Source organism: Octopus sinensis, linkage group LG7 (genome assembly GCF_006345805.1).
Source record: "Octopus sinensis linkage group LG7, ASM634580v1, whole genome shotgun sequence".
Classification (NCBI taxonomy): domain Eukaryota; kingdom Metazoa; phylum Mollusca; class Cephalopoda; order Octopoda; family Octopodidae; genus Octopus; species Octopus sinensis.
This window is the reverse complement of record NC_043003.1, coordinates 104,991,779-105,010,159: the sequence shown is the minus strand read 5'-3', so window position 1 is coordinate 105,010,159 and position 18,381 is coordinate 104,991,779. Positions and strand designations below refer to the sequence as shown.

Here is an 18,381-nt window from a genome sequence, read left to right as displayed (position 1 = left end):
ATGTTACTTCTCATTGTTTGGCATCCGTCAAACTCCTCGTCGTCTGAGGTGGGAGTCCCGTTCAACGCAGCCCAGCATGAACATAAACCACACATGCTTAGGGGTTGACCGTACCAACATCGCTATTTCACTTATTTATTTAACTGCTGAAAACATGCAAAGTCGATCCCGGTTGCATTTGAACGCTGAACATAAAGGGACGTAACTCAATAATGCATAGCATTCTTATTCGACACTTCACCAATTCAAGCCTCACTTATCTAGCATGTCACATCTTGTCTTTTATGAGCTGGCAGAATCGTTAGCACACCGGGTGAAATGCGTAGCCGTATTTCGTCTGCCGTTACGTTCTGAGTTCAAATTCCGCCGAGATCGACTTTGCCTTTCATCCTTTCGGGGTCGATGTAATCGACTTAATACCTATGTCTGTCCTTGTTTGTTCCCTCTGTGTTTAGCCCCTTGTGGGTAGTAAAGAAATATATATTTTGTTTGTCTTTACGTTCCGAGTTCAAATTCCGTCGAGGTCGACTTTGCCTTTCATCCTATTGGGGTCGATTAAATAAGTACCAGTTACGTACTGGGATCGATCTAATCGACTGGCCCCCTCCCTCAAAATTTCGGGCTTTGTGCCTAGAATGGAAAAGAATATTTTTTGTATATTTTGGTCAAGAAAATTAACTCAGAATTGTGTGTAGAGTCTGGAACGACTGCATTTTAGAATAAAGTTATAAGCGCCAATTTATTGATAGATAAACACACACTTTCTGTAATTATTCAATTGTTCAGACGTTATAATTTTACAGTGGAAATAGAAGTGGATTAACATTATCAAAGGGGAATTACTCTGTTGAACTATTATCTTAGTTATTTCCCTGAATTATTTAACCTCTTGTTGATTGTGTTTAATTATTGTACCTCCTAAGCAAGAGAGCTCCAGCCACTGATTAAAAACTGTGACGAGTCTCTGCAGGAAACAGGCCGCCCCGCCCTCTCTCTCTCTCTCTGGCATTTTTTGTCTCTTTCTTTCTCTGTCGCTGGCAAATATTATTCGGCTGAGACAGGAACAAAGAGGAAGGGAAGGAGGAACGGCACCACATGGGAAGTGCTTGTGCAACAGTTCGGAACGACAACAATCGTGAGAAGAAGAAGAAGGAATTGTTTGTCAGCAAGGAAGAGAAGAATGTCGGGGATTGTCTTCGCAGCATCCTCAACAGCTGAATGATGCGGTTCGCTGGTTTGCCAGGTTCCACCACTTGGACCTTCCAGTTTGTTTGATGTCCTTGGAAACAAACAGTGCGGGCCTCGTCGTGTGTACTGCCGTATCCGCCTCTCGTTTCGTTGCTACTCGGGCACTGGACAGAGATTCTTCGAACTTGATGCAAAACGAACAAACAGAAGACCGTCTGTATGTATTTATATTATATATATGATAAGATTTTCTCTGTTATTTGTAATATGGCTCCCACAACAACAACAACAACAGCTGCCGCAGCCGAAACATCATCATCACCAACATCAGCTTCAACCACAACCAAACTAGAAAACAAAACAAAACAGAAAACTGTGAACCCCTTTAAAAACTGCTGTCGATTATTTCATTGGGGACCATGTTTAGCCCTGACCATAATATTTCTGATTTCCTTCATGTCTCTGACCTGTACGTTGATCTGGTGGCCGATAAGTACAGCTGGTGGACTTCTTAATTTATCGATATTTATAATTTGGGACATCTTAACTCTCTATAATTATTTTATGGCTGTTATAAACGGACCCGGATTTGTCCCTCACGGATGGAAACCCGTAAGTTTTTCACTTCGATTGTTTTTTTCTATCTCATTCTCAGCTACAGTTTGCTTTACGTTTTATAAGTGGTAGGCACATAGCCAGTGGTTGGTTTAAGGAGTTGATGTTAATTATCAAATTATAATTTAGATTCATGTTATAAATTCTCTGTTCTAACTTATATTTTCTCATCTGGTATGTGAGAAATGTATTACATTTGTCTCAGATAACTTGTAGATATTTTTGCTTGTCAAAACACGACATCTGGTAAATGTAAACAAGTAGAATGAAAAAAGGTATTCGATTTTTGTTTTAATCCATAAAAATATGTTGCCAATCCACTTTAATTATGTTTTGGAATTCTATTCACAACAGTAGTTTTGGCTAATTCCCTCATTCCTTTTATCTTATCACCATTTCTTAAAAAAGTAATTTCGTTGTTATATTTAACTTTCATTCATAACACAGATATAGCATGATTTATAACACAGATAAATTACCATTCAACTCTATCCCGGACCTGATCAAATAGACTTATGATATAATCAAAAGTATTCTCGCCGTCATACATACCGTCTTGATGTATATCTAAGAATGTATTGTCTAATTTGTCCTACCTTTTAAGACTGTAGGGCGTTGTTTAAGGACAATTTATCTGTTTCTTCTAGCAAGATGTAGCCGTGTAGAGTTAGGGTGGTATATGAAACCCCTAGAAATCTATATGAAAAAATTTTTTTAAAGATTTTATATTAGCCCCATACTTATTAATTTGCAAAATTAGAGATTTCTTCTTAGCACAAATGACGGTCTCGTGGGTTTTACGTGACTGGCAATTCCTCCGTCCTCCTGGTAAAGCCTCCTGGCTTAAAGGCCAACGTCGACCTGATCGAACAGACATGATGGAAAAAGTGTTTCAGCTGTACTGTAACAAAACCCAACTTTTCAAGAAAGGCATCACATTTCCCCCAATCTGTAACATGGAACTTACGTGGTCTGATATTTTTTCATGTTTCTCAAGCATTTTGTTGATCTTCAAATTCTTAGTGTCAGAAGATAAATGCATAAAACCGTAAAAGAAAAGAAAAAAACCTATAAACAGTGCTTAATATAAATTTCAGTGACGTGCAGGTGTGGCTGTGTGGTTAAGAAGCTCACTTTGCTATCACGTAGTTTCGGGTTCAATCCCACTACATGGTATCTTGGGCAAATGTCTTCTACTATAGTTCTGAAGCCCATTGTGTGTGTGTGTGTGTATATATATTATAATGGGGTTACCCTGGGTTTCCTGTCCATAAGGAGTTTGGCTTTACGGCATATCATCAGATGCCAAACCTGTTGGCCTGCTCTACATCTTGGAGTGTGTTTATTCTCTAGATTTATGGGTTTTTTTACAAATGATATATATATATACAAAGAAAGAGAGAGAAGTTTCCACAGTTTCCTTGCATTTCTGTTTGTTTTCCCACCATTGCTTTACAACCGGTGTTGGTTTGTTCACATCCTTGTCACTGTTGTTCAGTAAAAGAGACCTATAGAATGATTGCCACACTTAGAAACTTACAAATCCTGGAGTTGATCTGCTCAACTAAACCCTCGAAGGCTATGCCCCAGCATGGCCGCAGCCCAGTGACTGAAACCAGGAAGAGGTCAAAGATGTTTTCAGTTTTCTGCGAGCTGGCGGAAACGTTAGCACGCTGGGCGAAATTCGTAGCCGTATTTCGTCTGTCATGATGTTCTGAGTTCAAATTCCACCGAGGTCGAATTAGCCTTTCATCCTTTCGGGGTCGATAAATTAAGTACCAGTTACGCACTGGGGTCAATGTAATCGACTTAATCCGTTTGTCTGTCCTTGTTCGTCCCCTCTATGTTTAGCCCCTTGTGGGTAGTAAAGAAATAGGTATTTTTAGTTTTCCATAATACAATGGAATTGCTTGTGTTGCTATCATTTATCAGTTTCAATTCTGCGTTATTTCTGTTGCCAGTGTGTTGTTATGTACCATTCACTGCATCAGCATCATCATCATCATCATCGTTTAATGTCTGCCTTCCATGCTGGTATGGGTTGGACGTGTCTAGCGCCTAATTCATGTGTTAATGTAGTTTCTTGCTGCAGAGGAGCCACATGACTACTCAGATTTTAGAAGAGAAGGAGGGAATGATCGAGTGAAGTCAGAGAGCATAAATCAATACTGATTTGGGTGAATAACCTCATTGCTATCGACACAGACAGCATTTTGGTGCTGCTTTGAACTTTGAACTTGAACGTTTAAGATTCCTGTAAATCGTTATCGATGACTGTAAATGAAGATGGCCAATTCTGACTGACTGTTTGTTAATGGTTTGAAGAAAGGAATTGACTGCTTGCTGGACCTGAAAGAGATAAACTGACTACATTTAGTGTGACTACTCGTGTGTTAAGGATATTGTTGCTGTGTTCCATCTCTGAATGCATGAGTGAATGTCTCATCAGGCAGTGAAGCAATTCTGTAGGTGTTTTGGGCCCTTTCCACCATAACACCAGGGCCATTGAGTGATGCAGGTGACAAGTCTCCCACACAACAACATGAGCTTCATTGAATCAGATGTTGTGGCTCTGAGCCAAATGTTTCTGTCACTCTCAATGCTCAATGTTGTTGCACCATTTATCCTCTCTCTTGAGCAACATGTAATGGCTTGCTTTCTTAGCAGCTCCTGACAATTTTCTGGCAACATCTTTTCTCGAGTGGACCTTGGTTCCAACAACCTTTCTTAAAGGATTACTTTTCAATTGTAATTTGAAATTAGGAATAAATGGTTTACAAACATCCGTTTTAGTCATTTCATTAAATTGTTTAATTTTTAAATGTCACTTTTAGCTAAATTCTATTTCTGGTTCATGTGTATGGTTAAGAAGTTTGCTCTCCAACCACATCATGGTTCCAGGTTCAGACCCATGTGTGGCATCTTTGGCCCTGGGCTGACTGAAGCCTTGTGACAGGAAATTGAAACAAGCCCATTGTATGTGTGTGTATTTGTGCCTCCTTGTCTTGGCATCACATAATTGTTGTAAAGGCATGTCCTTCATTTCCAATATTCTAGGCAAAACATGTTTGGCCATGGGGAAATATTTCTTTGCTTGCTAACGTGTGAGGGTTGGTGACAGGAAGATCATCAAACTGGAGCTAATCTGTCTCTATAAACCCCACCCAACCCATGCAAGCCTGGAAAAGAGGATATTTTAAATGATGATGATGATGATGATGATGATTTACAGGCTCTGGCTAGTGTACTTAATGGACGAGTTTATTTATTAAGAAACAATTGAACCAAATCTCTTTTTAAGTGAGATCTGAAGTAGATTTCTCAATTATCTTCCAAGACAGCTTTGAGAACCGGACGTTTGTAAAAGAATTGTTTGCAGACAGACAGAAACAAAATTGTTTTGTTTTTGAATAATAAAACTCCAACTGGTTTCCTGTGAACATTGGCATATGGTCGATGCAACCAGATATGGGAGACGGTCAGAACAAAAGCTCCCTTCTTCAATGAATGAAAAATATTAAGTTAATTAATTACTCCAACGGTTGTTTATTTAATTAACTGACATTTTTTCATTAATACATGGTGAAGATGTTTACTTTGCAATCATTTGGTCCCATTCGCTTCAGTCTTTTTATGTCTCATACAAGAGTCGGTCTTTGGTCTATGAACATCTTCGAAGTGAAGTTTGGTAGACAACAAAAAACTTGTAGAAGATGATCTGTTGGTGTGTGTATATGTAAAACATGTTCCAGGCATGGCTGTGTGGTAAGAAGTTTGCTTCCCAACCACATGGTTCCGGGTTCAGTCCCACTGTGTGGCAACTTGGGCAGGTATCTTCTACTGTAGCCTTGGGTCAACCAAAGTCTTCTAAGTGGATTTGGCAGATGGAAACTGAAAGAAGCCTGTCATATATATATGTGTGTGTGTGTGGTGATGTGTTTGTCTTCCTACCGCTGTTTGACAAATGGTGTTGGTTTGTTTATGTCCTTGTAACTTAGCACTGGTTTGGTTTGTTTATGTTCACATAACAATTTGGCAAAAGAAACTGACAGAATAGGCACTAGACTTAAAAAATAATTCCTGAGATTGATTTGTTCGACAAAATCCTTTCAAAGCAATGCTCCAGCATGGCCACAATCCAGTGACTGAAACAAGTAAAAGATAAAAAAAAAACAAGTGTGATCATTACCACATCGCCTTACTAGCACTTATGTTGGTGGCACGTGAAACATTCGAGCGAGGTCGTCACCAGTGCCGCTGGACTGGCTCCTGTGCAGGTGGCACATAAAAAGCACCATTTGGGCATGGCTGTTGCCAGTACCACCAAACTGGCCCTCGTGCCAGTGGCACGTAAAAGCAGCACCCACTACACTCTCAGAGTGGTTGGCATTAGGAAGGGCATCCAGCTGTAGAAACTCTGCCAGATCAGATTGGAATCTGGTTCGCCAGACCTCAGTCAAATCGTCCAACCCATGCTAGCAGACGTTAATCGATGATGATGATGATGATCTCACTGCCCTCATTAATTATATTATGCATATTTTATTTCTAATTAATTTTAATTACTCAACATTTTGAGTTATCTACCCTGATATTCTAACCCCAGAATCTATCATTAAACTAATGGTTTTTCTCCCCTCATCAATATGCATGCAATTTTAATTATATTAAAAACTTCTTGGGTCACTGCATTAAATATGTTAGCACCAAACCTGATTACTAGTTACTAGTTTACTCTGATTGGTAATCAATGAAATCAGCCTAAACTAATCTCAAATGAAGATGAGTCTGCTGTTTCTATCAAAGGCAACAATGCCTTCTCTCTTTATGGTTCTCTCTCTCTCTCTCTCTCTCTCTCTCTCTCTCTCTCTCTCTCTCCCACTCTCTCTTTCTCACTCTCTCTCTCACTCACTCTCCCCCCTCTCAGTCTCTTTGCTTTCTGTTCTGCTCTCATTCCTTGTATTGCATCGATTTATCTAATTCATCTTAAGTCTGCCAAACAGAACCAAACAGGAACAAATGCCTGTCACTTGCCTGCTTTCTTGTGCAGAAGCAGCACTGCTTATCAATGGTGAATTAGCTTCACAAGTTGTGATAATCATGCCTTTCCCCAAAGCAAGTGCAGTGGAACCTTTTCAAATAAATACAATAAAGAATTCTTCTCTTATATACAGTGTCATCGTTGCCATTGTGCATTTATTCTGAATCGGTGTGTGGATAAACCAGCACTCATGCAGTGGGTGTCCAAGTCACTTTAGTACACAAATGTGTGTGTTTGTGTGTGTGTGCACTTCATTATTGTTTACTAGCCCTATGACCTGGCAACGCCGAGTCATAGGGCTAGTGCATACATATACAGCTAGCTGGCATTCAATTGGCGTAACAAGTTTCAGGCATTTTGATTGGGTTTTGGATAGAAATTTCACAAAAATGTCACTTCTATTGATTTTTTAATGGCTTTGCGGGGTGACTGGGGAAATGTAAAGATGTGCATGACCACCCTTGGACAGTTTTGAATGACCATAGAACGTGCGAGCCCTCTAACTGAAAAATTGTGGATTTGTATAAAGGACACACACACACAGACAGACATTTTGCCATTTATATATAGAGAGATGTGTGTACATATTCCATCCATGTGATATGATTGTATGCATGCAGTTGGAACCTCAAATGGAGAATCCCTGGAATGTTTTAGAAACTTTCACTATGACCTTAATCAATTGTATTTAGAGAATACAAATCAGTTTGTTTGGTTCTTTTTTGGAGAATTCCAGTTTTCCTAGGATTTTATGCAGATATCATCATCATCATCATTATCATTTAATGTCCGTTTTCCATGCTTGCATGGGTTGGATGATTTGACTGAGGACTGGTGAACCAGATGGCTGCACCAAGCTCCAATCTGATCTGGCAGAGTTTCTACAGCTGGATGCCCTTCCTAATGCCAACCACTCCGAGAGTGTAGTGGGTGCCTTTTACGTGCCACTACCTCATGATTGTGAGCCCGGCACTCTAACCACTGAGCCATGCGCCTTCTTTATAAATATGTTATGAGTACAGTAACTGTAATTTTCGTTCTCTTATTAATATTCCAAAATATTTTGTTTTTCAGAAAGTTGCTGGTGAGGAGAAATTTTTACAATATTGTGTAGAATGTAAGGGTCACAAAGCACCTCGATCTCACCATTGCCGGAAGTGTAAAAGGTAATCAAATATTCTTTCAGTCTTCTTTTAAATTGTCACCAATTCCCATTAAAATACATTCATACATTTATGATTCCCCCCCCCACAATACACTCACATGCACACTAGTATACCCATGTTGTCAAAAATTATCGTATTTTAAAAGAGACTGGAGCTGATATTTAATTAATGCATCAGCATAACATAATTAAGCCATTTGCTGCTTATGGAGCACAGGCCTTTGACGACATCTCTCCTCTGTTTTTGTCTTTGGGTTGTCTTCCTCTCCCAAGTCTTGTTGGTTTGGGATTGTCATCGATGCTTCTCTAACTTTGCATTCTGTCTTGCTAGGGGTAGTGTTGGTCTTATGCAAACCCATTTTTACCTTTGGAAAGAGGTGGTCTGTATCAGTCTCACCTGTCTCTTTCTCCACACACTCACACACACGTATACGAAAGGCTTTTTAGTTTCCGTCTACCAAGTCTGCTCTCAAGGCTTTAGTTGACTTGAGGCTGTAGAAGAAGAAACTTGCCCAAGGTGCCATGCAGTGGGACTGAACCTGAAGAATCCATGCAGGTGGGAAGCAAACATCTTGCCACACATCCACACCTGTGCCTCCATGGAGTCAGCAAGTCAGTCCTTTATCCTCAAAGTGCTTCATTTATTCCAAACCGTTTTATTTATTATTGCTGGAGGTTGAGCAAAGAAAGTGAATGAAGAATTGGAACAAAACATAATTTCTGAGTTCTTATCTGCCACAGACATTCACTAACTCTAATAAAGTGGTGTGGCTAGACTGTGTGCCTCCAGGAGCGACCCTTCAGTTTGCTGCCTAACTTCACCCCTATTTACAAGTGTATATATATATTTCTTTATTGCCCACAAGGGGCTAAACATAGAGGGAACAAACAAGGACAGACAAAGGGATTAAGTCGATTACATCGACTCCAGTGCGTAACTGGTACTTAATTTATCGACCCCGAAAGGATGAAAGGCAAAGTCGACCTCGGTGGAATTTGAACTCAAAACATAACGACAGACGAAATATCACTAAGCATTTCGCCCGGCACGCTAACGTGTCTGTCAGCTCGCCGCCTTATTTACAAGTGTATATAGCAGACCCAAAAGGGCTACCCTCATAAAGGTGTTACCCTGAGTAGATTCCTCCCATGTGACTGTGCTATTTCTCTAACGGTATCACTAATTATCTATTTGATTTTATGTCATCTTTATTAATGTATTTGGGGATGGTCATGTTGCCAGTTTAGCCAATAAAAACACACGCACTATATGTTTGGTGTTCACTTGCTTCAGATTTATTTTATATTAATCATATTCTTTCATCACACCTCTGTGACCTCTGGTCCTTTGCTTTCTTCTTTCTTTTTTATGTGTGTGTCTCTCCTTACTAATGATCTGCTCTTTTGTAGATCCTTTTGCATATCATTAGTAAGGGGAGACACATATACAGAAGAAAGAAGAAAGCAAAGGACCACTGATGAGGTCACAGAAGTGTGATGAAAGAACTCTGGCCGAAATAGGATTAATATAAAAAAAAAGCTGAAGCAAATGAACACCAAATATATAGTGTGTGTGTTTTTATTGGCTAAACTGGCAACATGACCCTCCCCAAATACAGCAATATCTGTTTCAACACATGAATTCACATTAAGAATCTTGCAAAACAAATATATAAACGTAACATCTTTATTGAGTTTTTGTTATATTAATTGTTTCTAATTGCAGGTGTGTAATGAAAATGGATCATCACTGTCCCTGGATTAACACCTGCTGTGGCTACCTCAATCATGCCAACTTCATCTATTTTCTTTTCTTCGCTCCATGCGGTTGCATTCATGGTGCTTTTATTTTGATTGGTTCCCTCATTCAACTGCTCAATAATGTAAGTCACTTCAGTTACTCTTACCCTCTTACAACTACTGTCATTCCTTCCCTTCTACTGTAGATCCTTCCTTTCTGCTCTAGATCCTTCCTTTCTACTGTAGCTCCTGGTCACTCTTAACAACAATTGTCTGTGTTCAGATTGTCCTTGCACAGGGGCCATTCAGACTCCCATTTTGCCGTGAGCAGGGATTAATCTTCTCTCTTAGCTCTTTTGCGCCACATGGGCTCAACTCTCCTCTCCTCTCTTCCTCTCACACCTGCTTCCTCCCACCCACCTCTCCTATCTTGTTCAGGCACCCACTACCTCTCTTCACTCCTACCCACCTTCTCCCTTCCACCCTCTCCCTTCATCATCACCCCTCCTGCGTTACCCTACCCCTACACATTCCAACCCCACTATCCCTATACATCCCATCCCACCCCATCCCTTAGACCCCCACCCTCGCTTCCCCCACTCACCTTCCCCATACCAACACCAACACACCTCACACCACACCACCATACCACACCACACACCACCATACCACACCACATCACACCACCCTGCACACACTAGCACTGACCACTTCCCAGCACCTACACTATCATCCACACACCTACACATGCACACGTCAATGTCAGCAGCCCCCTTCCACATGCACATACACACTCTCACCTTCGTTTTAGGATCACCTCTACTTTATTATCTCCCCTTCTTCCTAGCTCTCCTGTGTGATTCCTCTGTCCGGCATATGCCATGATAGATCCCTAGCCACTAAACTATTATTATTTTCTCTCCCTGTTCATTTCTGTGTTCCTTTCTGTTGAAGAGCATAGGCTCGAAACGTAAAAGACTTTCTCATTTCCCGAGCATTAAACTAATACATCTGTTTGTTGTTTACACACTTGTCTTCATCTTTTGTTTCTTTGTAAATTCCCACTATATATATATATATAAATATATGATGATGTTCGTCCTTCGGTTCGAAGATGACCAACTGACATCATCTGATGGAACCGCCGCCATGAGACCGGAGGTGTCTGGTGAGGCCAATCCGGGCAAGGAAGCCCCTCCCACAGGTGGGGCAGAAGTGGGTAGGGGCAGTGCTACTGGTGCAGGCGGCTCTGACTTTACGCATCTGACGTTTCTGCTCCGCTGACCGAATCCGTCCCTCCTCGGCTGTCCCTGCTCCCACGGTGATTGCGCTGCGCCAGGATGAGCGGTTGGCAGCAAGTGTCTCCCAGGTCTCTGTTCCGATGGAGAAGTCTTTGAGAGAGACCTTGAGACTATCCTTGTAGCGCTTTTTCTGCCCTCCGACTTTGCGCCTGCCCTGGCCGAGTTCACCGTAGAAGAGCTGTTTTGGGATGCGAGTGTCGGACATGCGGGAGACGTGGCCCGCCCATCTCAGCTGGGCCTTGCGCATGATTGTGATGGTGCTAGGGAGATCTGCCTGCTTCAGAACTTCCGTGTCTGGGACTTTGTCCTGCCAGCGGATGTGAAGGAGATTCCGAAGACACCTGAGATGGAAGTGGTTTATCTGGCGCTCGTGCCTTCGTAAGCAGTCCACGTCTCGCAGCCGTATAGTAGAGTGGTAAGCACGACTGCCCGGTAGACTTTCAGCTTGGTGTTGAGGCTGATTCCTCTCCGCTCCCAGACTTTCTTTCGCAGTCTCCCAAACGCGCTGCTTGCCTTGGAGATTCTGTTGATGGTTTCAGCATCTATGTTGGCATTGCAGGAGAGAGTGCTGCCCAGGTAGGTGAAGTTTTCCACCACTCGTAAAATCCGTCCGTTCACCCTTATCTGAGGCTCATGGTATTGTTTGCCGGGGGCTGGCTGAAACATCACTTCGGTTTTCTTTGCACTGATGGTGAGACCAAAGTTGTCACAGGCTGATGAGAACCTGTCCATCTCGAGCTGCATCTCCTGCTCATCGATTGCATTAAGGGCGCAGTCGTCAGCAAAGAGAAGTCTCTGACGACTGTCTCCCTCACCTTTGTGACAGCCTGCAATCTCCTGGAGTTGAAAAGTTTCCCGTCTGTCCTGTACTTGATGTTGATACCGGACTTGCAGTCCCTAAAGGCGTCGGACATCATTGCCGAGAACATGATGCTGAACAGTGTTGGGGCCAGGACACAGCCCTGCCTGACTCCGTTGGTCACCTGGAAGGCTTCAGATGAGTCGCCGTCCTCAAGGATTCTGGCTGTCATTCCGTCGTGGAACTGGCGGACAATTGCAATAAATTTGCTGGGGCAACCAAATTTTCCCATGACCTTCCATAGTCCCTCCCGACTGACTGTATCAAAGGCCTTGGTATATATATATATATATATATATATATATATATATATTAAAAGTATAAAGTGAGATAGAGATTATGAGTGTAACCCACTATGGGATATCATTTATCCAATATACTGCCAGTAAAGTACCCAGAAGGCTAATACATAAATGCTAAGAATTGCAATGCAATTAATTCATTTATTGTATTAAATGGGCGAAGGTAAAATGTTTTACCTCAAATTCATAATACAAAATAAGAAAATGGAGGAATAGATTTCTTTCAATCATCAACTTCCAGATAATACCAATTCACACATATTCCTTTATTGGTATTATTAATAATAATAATAATATTAATAGTTTTTAGTAATGTAATACAATGAACTTTTGACTTTGTATATGTACACTTATATGTGGATATATATATATATATGTATATTCCAGTATATAGATCTGATTAACTGTAACCTTATGTGTATGTATATTATTATGTATATACTTATATATATGTATATGTATATACACTTATATGTATATATGCATATTCTTGTATATGTGTACCTTGTTTAATATTCATATTTGCATTTTATATCTTCATTTTATATCTTTATAATTGTACTTTATAATCTCTGATGAAGCCTTGAGATATATATATAAGTAACTCATTTTTAACTGCATATTACCTCAATACATCTGACTAATATGGGCATAATGAGATACTCTTATCTACAGGCTGAAACAGCTGTAAGATCCATTTTATATATATTATTCTTATGGTATTATCTTACTTATTGATGTATATTGTTTTATTCTGTCTTATTCTGTTGGATTTGGATGTTCCTATTTAATCTAAATAATTAGTTAATAAATTATATGAATTGATATTATCTGGAAGTTGATGATTGAAAGAAATCATTTTCTTATTTTGTATATATATATTAATAAATCTTAGGGTAGCAAAAATTTTAAGAAAAATTCTTTGCTACCAGTGGTGTAGCGAGAAGGAAAGATTAGTCAATAGACTATATATTATTCATATAGAAATACAGTGTGCATTTAAACACATAAGAAATGGCCATAACAGGACATCTGACTCGCTAGAAAGAGTAGTTAAACTACAAACCACTATTAAGGGTAATTTCGAAAGGGATATATATATATATTCTCTCTGTTTTTTTTCCTCTTCCCATCTGCTTTCTCTCCTTGTTCTTTTCTGTAGAAGAACATAGGCAGGAAATGTCAAAGACTTCTCTCATTTTACCTGAGTATCAAAGTATTACACCTTGTTTATTGTTTCCTCACCTGTCTCCTTTTGTTTCTTGTTTGTTGCATAATTTTGAACCACACACACACACACACACACACACTTCTTCACTCCACAGCCATATCTGCACCTCTTTATTTATATATATTTAACAGAAATTTGACAAAATTAAGGAAAAGCCAAAAATTTTTAGTAAGGAATATTTGTCTAAAGAAATTTTCCCCCTGACTCATTGCACAAACAAGCCCCGACGCCACCACACATGCAAACACACACCTCAATATTGGGTGTGTCTGCCCTATTAAGATCTGCTGGGCTCTGAAATAAAGTAGCACTTGACTACACAAGGATCCTGTTACCATTGGCATATTAAATTCAACATACATTCACACATCGCCTATTTCTTCTTTACTACCTCTTCCTTCCACTCCCTACTTCTTTCTTTCTCTCTTCTCTTTCCTTCCCCTCTCCCTTTTCCTCTCATTCATTTTTATCTTCTCTCTTTCTTTTTCTTCCTCTCTCTTTCTCACCTTGTTCATTTCATTCTTCCTCCTCTTCCCCCTCCTCCTTTACTCCTGTTTTTGACTGTTTATTGTCTCCGTGTTTGTTGAGTACTAATGTTTAACACACTTTGCAAGGTAAACTTAGCCAACACTTCCAAACATCAATGTCAACAATAGCAATACAAACTCACAAGTCCTTTGTTATTGATTTATATCAAGCTCACAGTAATTCAACTAATAAAAAATAAAACTATCATCATCATCGTCGTCATCATCATTGTCATCATCATCATCATCACCATCATTGTCATCATCATCATCACCATCATCACCATCATCATTGCTATCACCATCTTTATCATCAGTCATTGCTATCATCATCATCATCATCCTCTCTATCATTACCATCACCATTTTTATCATCATTGTCATCATCATCATCATCGCCATCACCATCTTTATCATCATCATCGTCATCTGTTCTCCATGCTGGCAAACCAGAGAACTTCACCCAGGCCCCAATTGTCTGCTTTGGCATGCTTTCTACAGCTAGAGGCCCTTCCTAACATGCCAACCACTTTACAGAGTGTAGTGGGTGACTTTTATGTGGCACCATCATGAGTGCTTCCTATGTGGCATCAGTCCCCTTTTCTCTATGGCACTGGCACACGTGCCTTTTATGTGGCGCCAGCACGGATGATACTTTTTATGTGAGAAATCATTCCAATTATATAATAATTGGTTTCAGATGTAATAATTAGTGAAAGGTTTATTAGACATGCTGTTAATTACAAGAGTGTGTTTCTTATAAAACTTAGAAGTCTGCTGGAGATTGTTAGAATGACAGTCAAAAGACTGTTGTTACATGACTTCATCATCATCATCACCATCACTCATCATTATCATTGTCATCATCATCATCACCATCTTTTTCATCATCATCATCATCACTGTCATCATCTTTATCATCATCACCATCATCATTAAAAAGTCTGTTGAAAGATTGCTAGATGAACGTTCGCAGGACTGTTTGAGGAGTATTGAATTACTGTTTATAGGGACAACTGGAGAGTTTTTAGAGAATTACTGATATCTAGTTTTCTGTGTGTGTGTACACGCACACATACAGAGAGAGAAGTCTGCTAAAATCCTTAACCCTTTCGTTACTGTATTTCTGTTGAGATGCTCTGTGTTTCTTTCAATTAATTTTAAATACAACAAAGAAAAATGACTTAGTTATCATTAAGCTAGTGTTAGGAACATAAATTATGACTAAGGTTTGGTGGAAGATTTTAATTCAAAACTTATGAAAACAAGACATTTGTACTACAGAGCCAGAGCTGGTTTCAGCCGGGTTGGTATAAAATCAGTTAAACTTTTAATCATAAATTTTGAATACTTGATTTTTATCAACTGAATGAAGCCAGGATGCAGCTGTTGGTGTGTGTGTGGGTGTGTGTGCATGCATGTATATGTATGTATGTATGTATATATATGTATGTATATATATATATATATATATATATAATATATATATATATATATATATATATAAATTAATCAAAATAAAAACATGATGCCAAGGATTCAGCGGTACATATGTTTCGGGCCTTTATTAGACAGATTTATAACAATGCATAATGTGTGTCTATGGCCTTCTTCAGCCGCGCACAACTACTACCTCAAGGACATGTATTACATCAAAAATTCTACGTTGGGGATGCAAATCCTCTCATTCGCGTATGACACAATGCGGCAACAGCATAAAAATGAAGCGTCCATCTCGTCCTTCTCTCAATGTTGAATGAGGAAGTTTGGATGTTGAGGTAATATAAATAAATGAATAAATAAATATATACATATATAGATACGGACAGACGTGAAGGAACCTGGTAATAAGAGCAAATAGAGATAAAGATGGAGGGGCGAGAATTCAGGATGAAGGATAAAAAAATATATAAAAAGTGTAAGTATAGAAAAATATAAAAATGTAGAGTATAAAGATATAAAGAGATATAAAAAAATATTAAAAAATATAAAAAAATATAAATGAATATAAAGGTATAAAGTTATAAAAAAATAAAATTAAAAATAAAAAACAAGGATAAGGGATATATAGTAGTTACGGACCAAACATGGTGGTCAGGAAAATGACAAATTCTGGTTGTAGAAGCTTTGGGTGTCATAAATCAACCGGGGCGTCTGGGGACCTAGTGTATTGTAAATTAGAGTTGTTGAGCCGCTTATCTAGTTCTTCGTAACGTATTAAGTGGTCATCATGTACATACATACACGCCTGGATACATACACCCATATACACGTGCACATGTACGCACGCATACGCAACTACAATCATACATACGTACTCTCGTGTAAACATATACAGATATATATGGAAAAAGGCGCATGTAGTTGGGTACACGAACCGACGCGCATATGTACGTACATATAGGCACACTTGCACTTACACCTATATGAACGCATGTGAGTGTATGTATGTACGTACGTACGTATGCGCGTCGGTTCGTGTACCCAACTACATGCGCCTTTTTCCATATATATCTGTATATGTTTATACGAGAGTACGTATGTATGCTTGTATGCGTGTAGTTGCATATATGTGCGCATGTATATGGTGTATGTATCCAGGCGTATACGTATGTACATGATGACCACTTAATACGTTACGAAGAACTAGATAAGCGGCTCAACAACTCTAATTTACAATACACTAGGTCCCCAGACGCCCCGGTTGATTTATGACACCCAAAGCTTCTACAACCAGAATTTGTCATTTTCCTGACCACCATGTTTGGTCCGTAACTACTATATATCCCTTATCCTTGTTTTTTATTTTTTAATTTTATTTTTTTATTTTTTATAACTTTATACCTTTATATTCATTTATATTTTTTAATATTTTTTTATATCTCTTTATATCTTTATACTCTACATTTTTATATTTTTCTATACTTACACTTTTTATATATTTTTTTATCCTTCATCCTGTATTCTCGCCCCTCCATCTTTATCCCTATTTGCTCTTATTACCAGGTTCCTTCACGTCTGTCTGTACTTATATATGTATATATTTATTTATTCATTTATTTATATTACCTCAACATCCAAACTTCCTCATTCAACATTGAGAGAAGGACGAGATGGACGCTTCATTTTTATGCTGTTGCCGCATTGTGTCATACGCGAATGAGAGGATTTGCATCCCCAACGTAGAATTTTTGATGTAATACATGTCCTTGAGGTAGTAGTTGTGCGCGGCTGAAGAAGGCCATAGACACACATTATGCATTGTTATAAATCTGTCTAATAAAGGCCCGAAACATATGTACTGCTGAATCCTTGGCATCATGTTTTTATTTTGATTAATTTACTCCACCACCTACACCACCAAACGGTATATACAGGTGCTTACAATTATCAAGTACTCACCCTGAATTTTATTATATATATATATATATAATATATATTATATATAATATATGTATGTATGTATATATATATATATATATGTATGTATGTATAATATATATATATATATGTATGTATGTATATATAATATATATATATGTATGTATGTAATATATATATATATATATGTATGTATGTATGTTATATATAATATATTATGTATGTATGTATGTATATATATATATATATATGTTATTATATTATATATATATATATATGTATGTATGTATATATATATATATATAGATGTATGTATGTATATATATATGTATGTATATTATATATATATAATATATGTATGTATTATATATATATATGTATGTATGTATATATATATATATGTATGTATGGATGTAGATGTATGTATATGTATGTATGTATGTATATATATATATAGTATGTATGTATATATATATGTATGTATGTATATATATGTATGTATGTATATATATATGTATGTATGGTAATATATTAGTTATGTAGTATATATATATATATGTATGTATATATATATATATGTATGTATGTATATATATATTATGTATATATAATATAGATGTATGTATATATATATATATGTATGTATGTATATATATATGTATGTATATATATATATATATGTATGTATGTATATATTTTATATATATATGTATGTATGTATATATATGTATGTATGTATATATATGTATGTATGTATATATATGTATGTATGTATATATATGTATGTATGTAATATATGTATGTATATGTATGTATTTGTATATATATGTATGTATATATATATATATGTATGTATGTATGTATATATATATTGTATGTATGTATGTATATATATATTATGTATGTATGTATAATATATATGTATGTATGTATGTATTATATATATGTATGTATGTATGTATATATATATATTATGTATGTATGTTGTATGTATGTATATGTATGTATGTATGTATATATATGTATGTATG

The 18,381-nt window shown here is 37.8% G+C and overlaps 1 protein-coding gene across 1 annotated transcript in view; it reads left to right on the top strand.

The window, feature by feature from the left end:
• Positions 1-924: 924 nt before the first annotated feature.
• The window catches only part of LOC115213809 (palmitoyltransferase ZDHHC6-like), a 39,163-nt gene continuing 21,706 nt past the window's right edge, over positions 925-18,381 (top strand). The window contains exons 1-3 of the mRNA XM_029782678.2: positions 925-1,800; positions 7,919-8,010; positions 9,736-9,892. Of these exons, the coding sequence (XP_029638538.1) occupies positions 1,408-1,800; positions 7,919-8,010; positions 9,736-9,892 (642 nt within the window). The 5' untranslated portion in view covers positions 925-1,407. The remainder of the gene's footprint in view (positions 1,801-7,918; positions 8,011-9,735; positions 9,893-18,381) is intronic.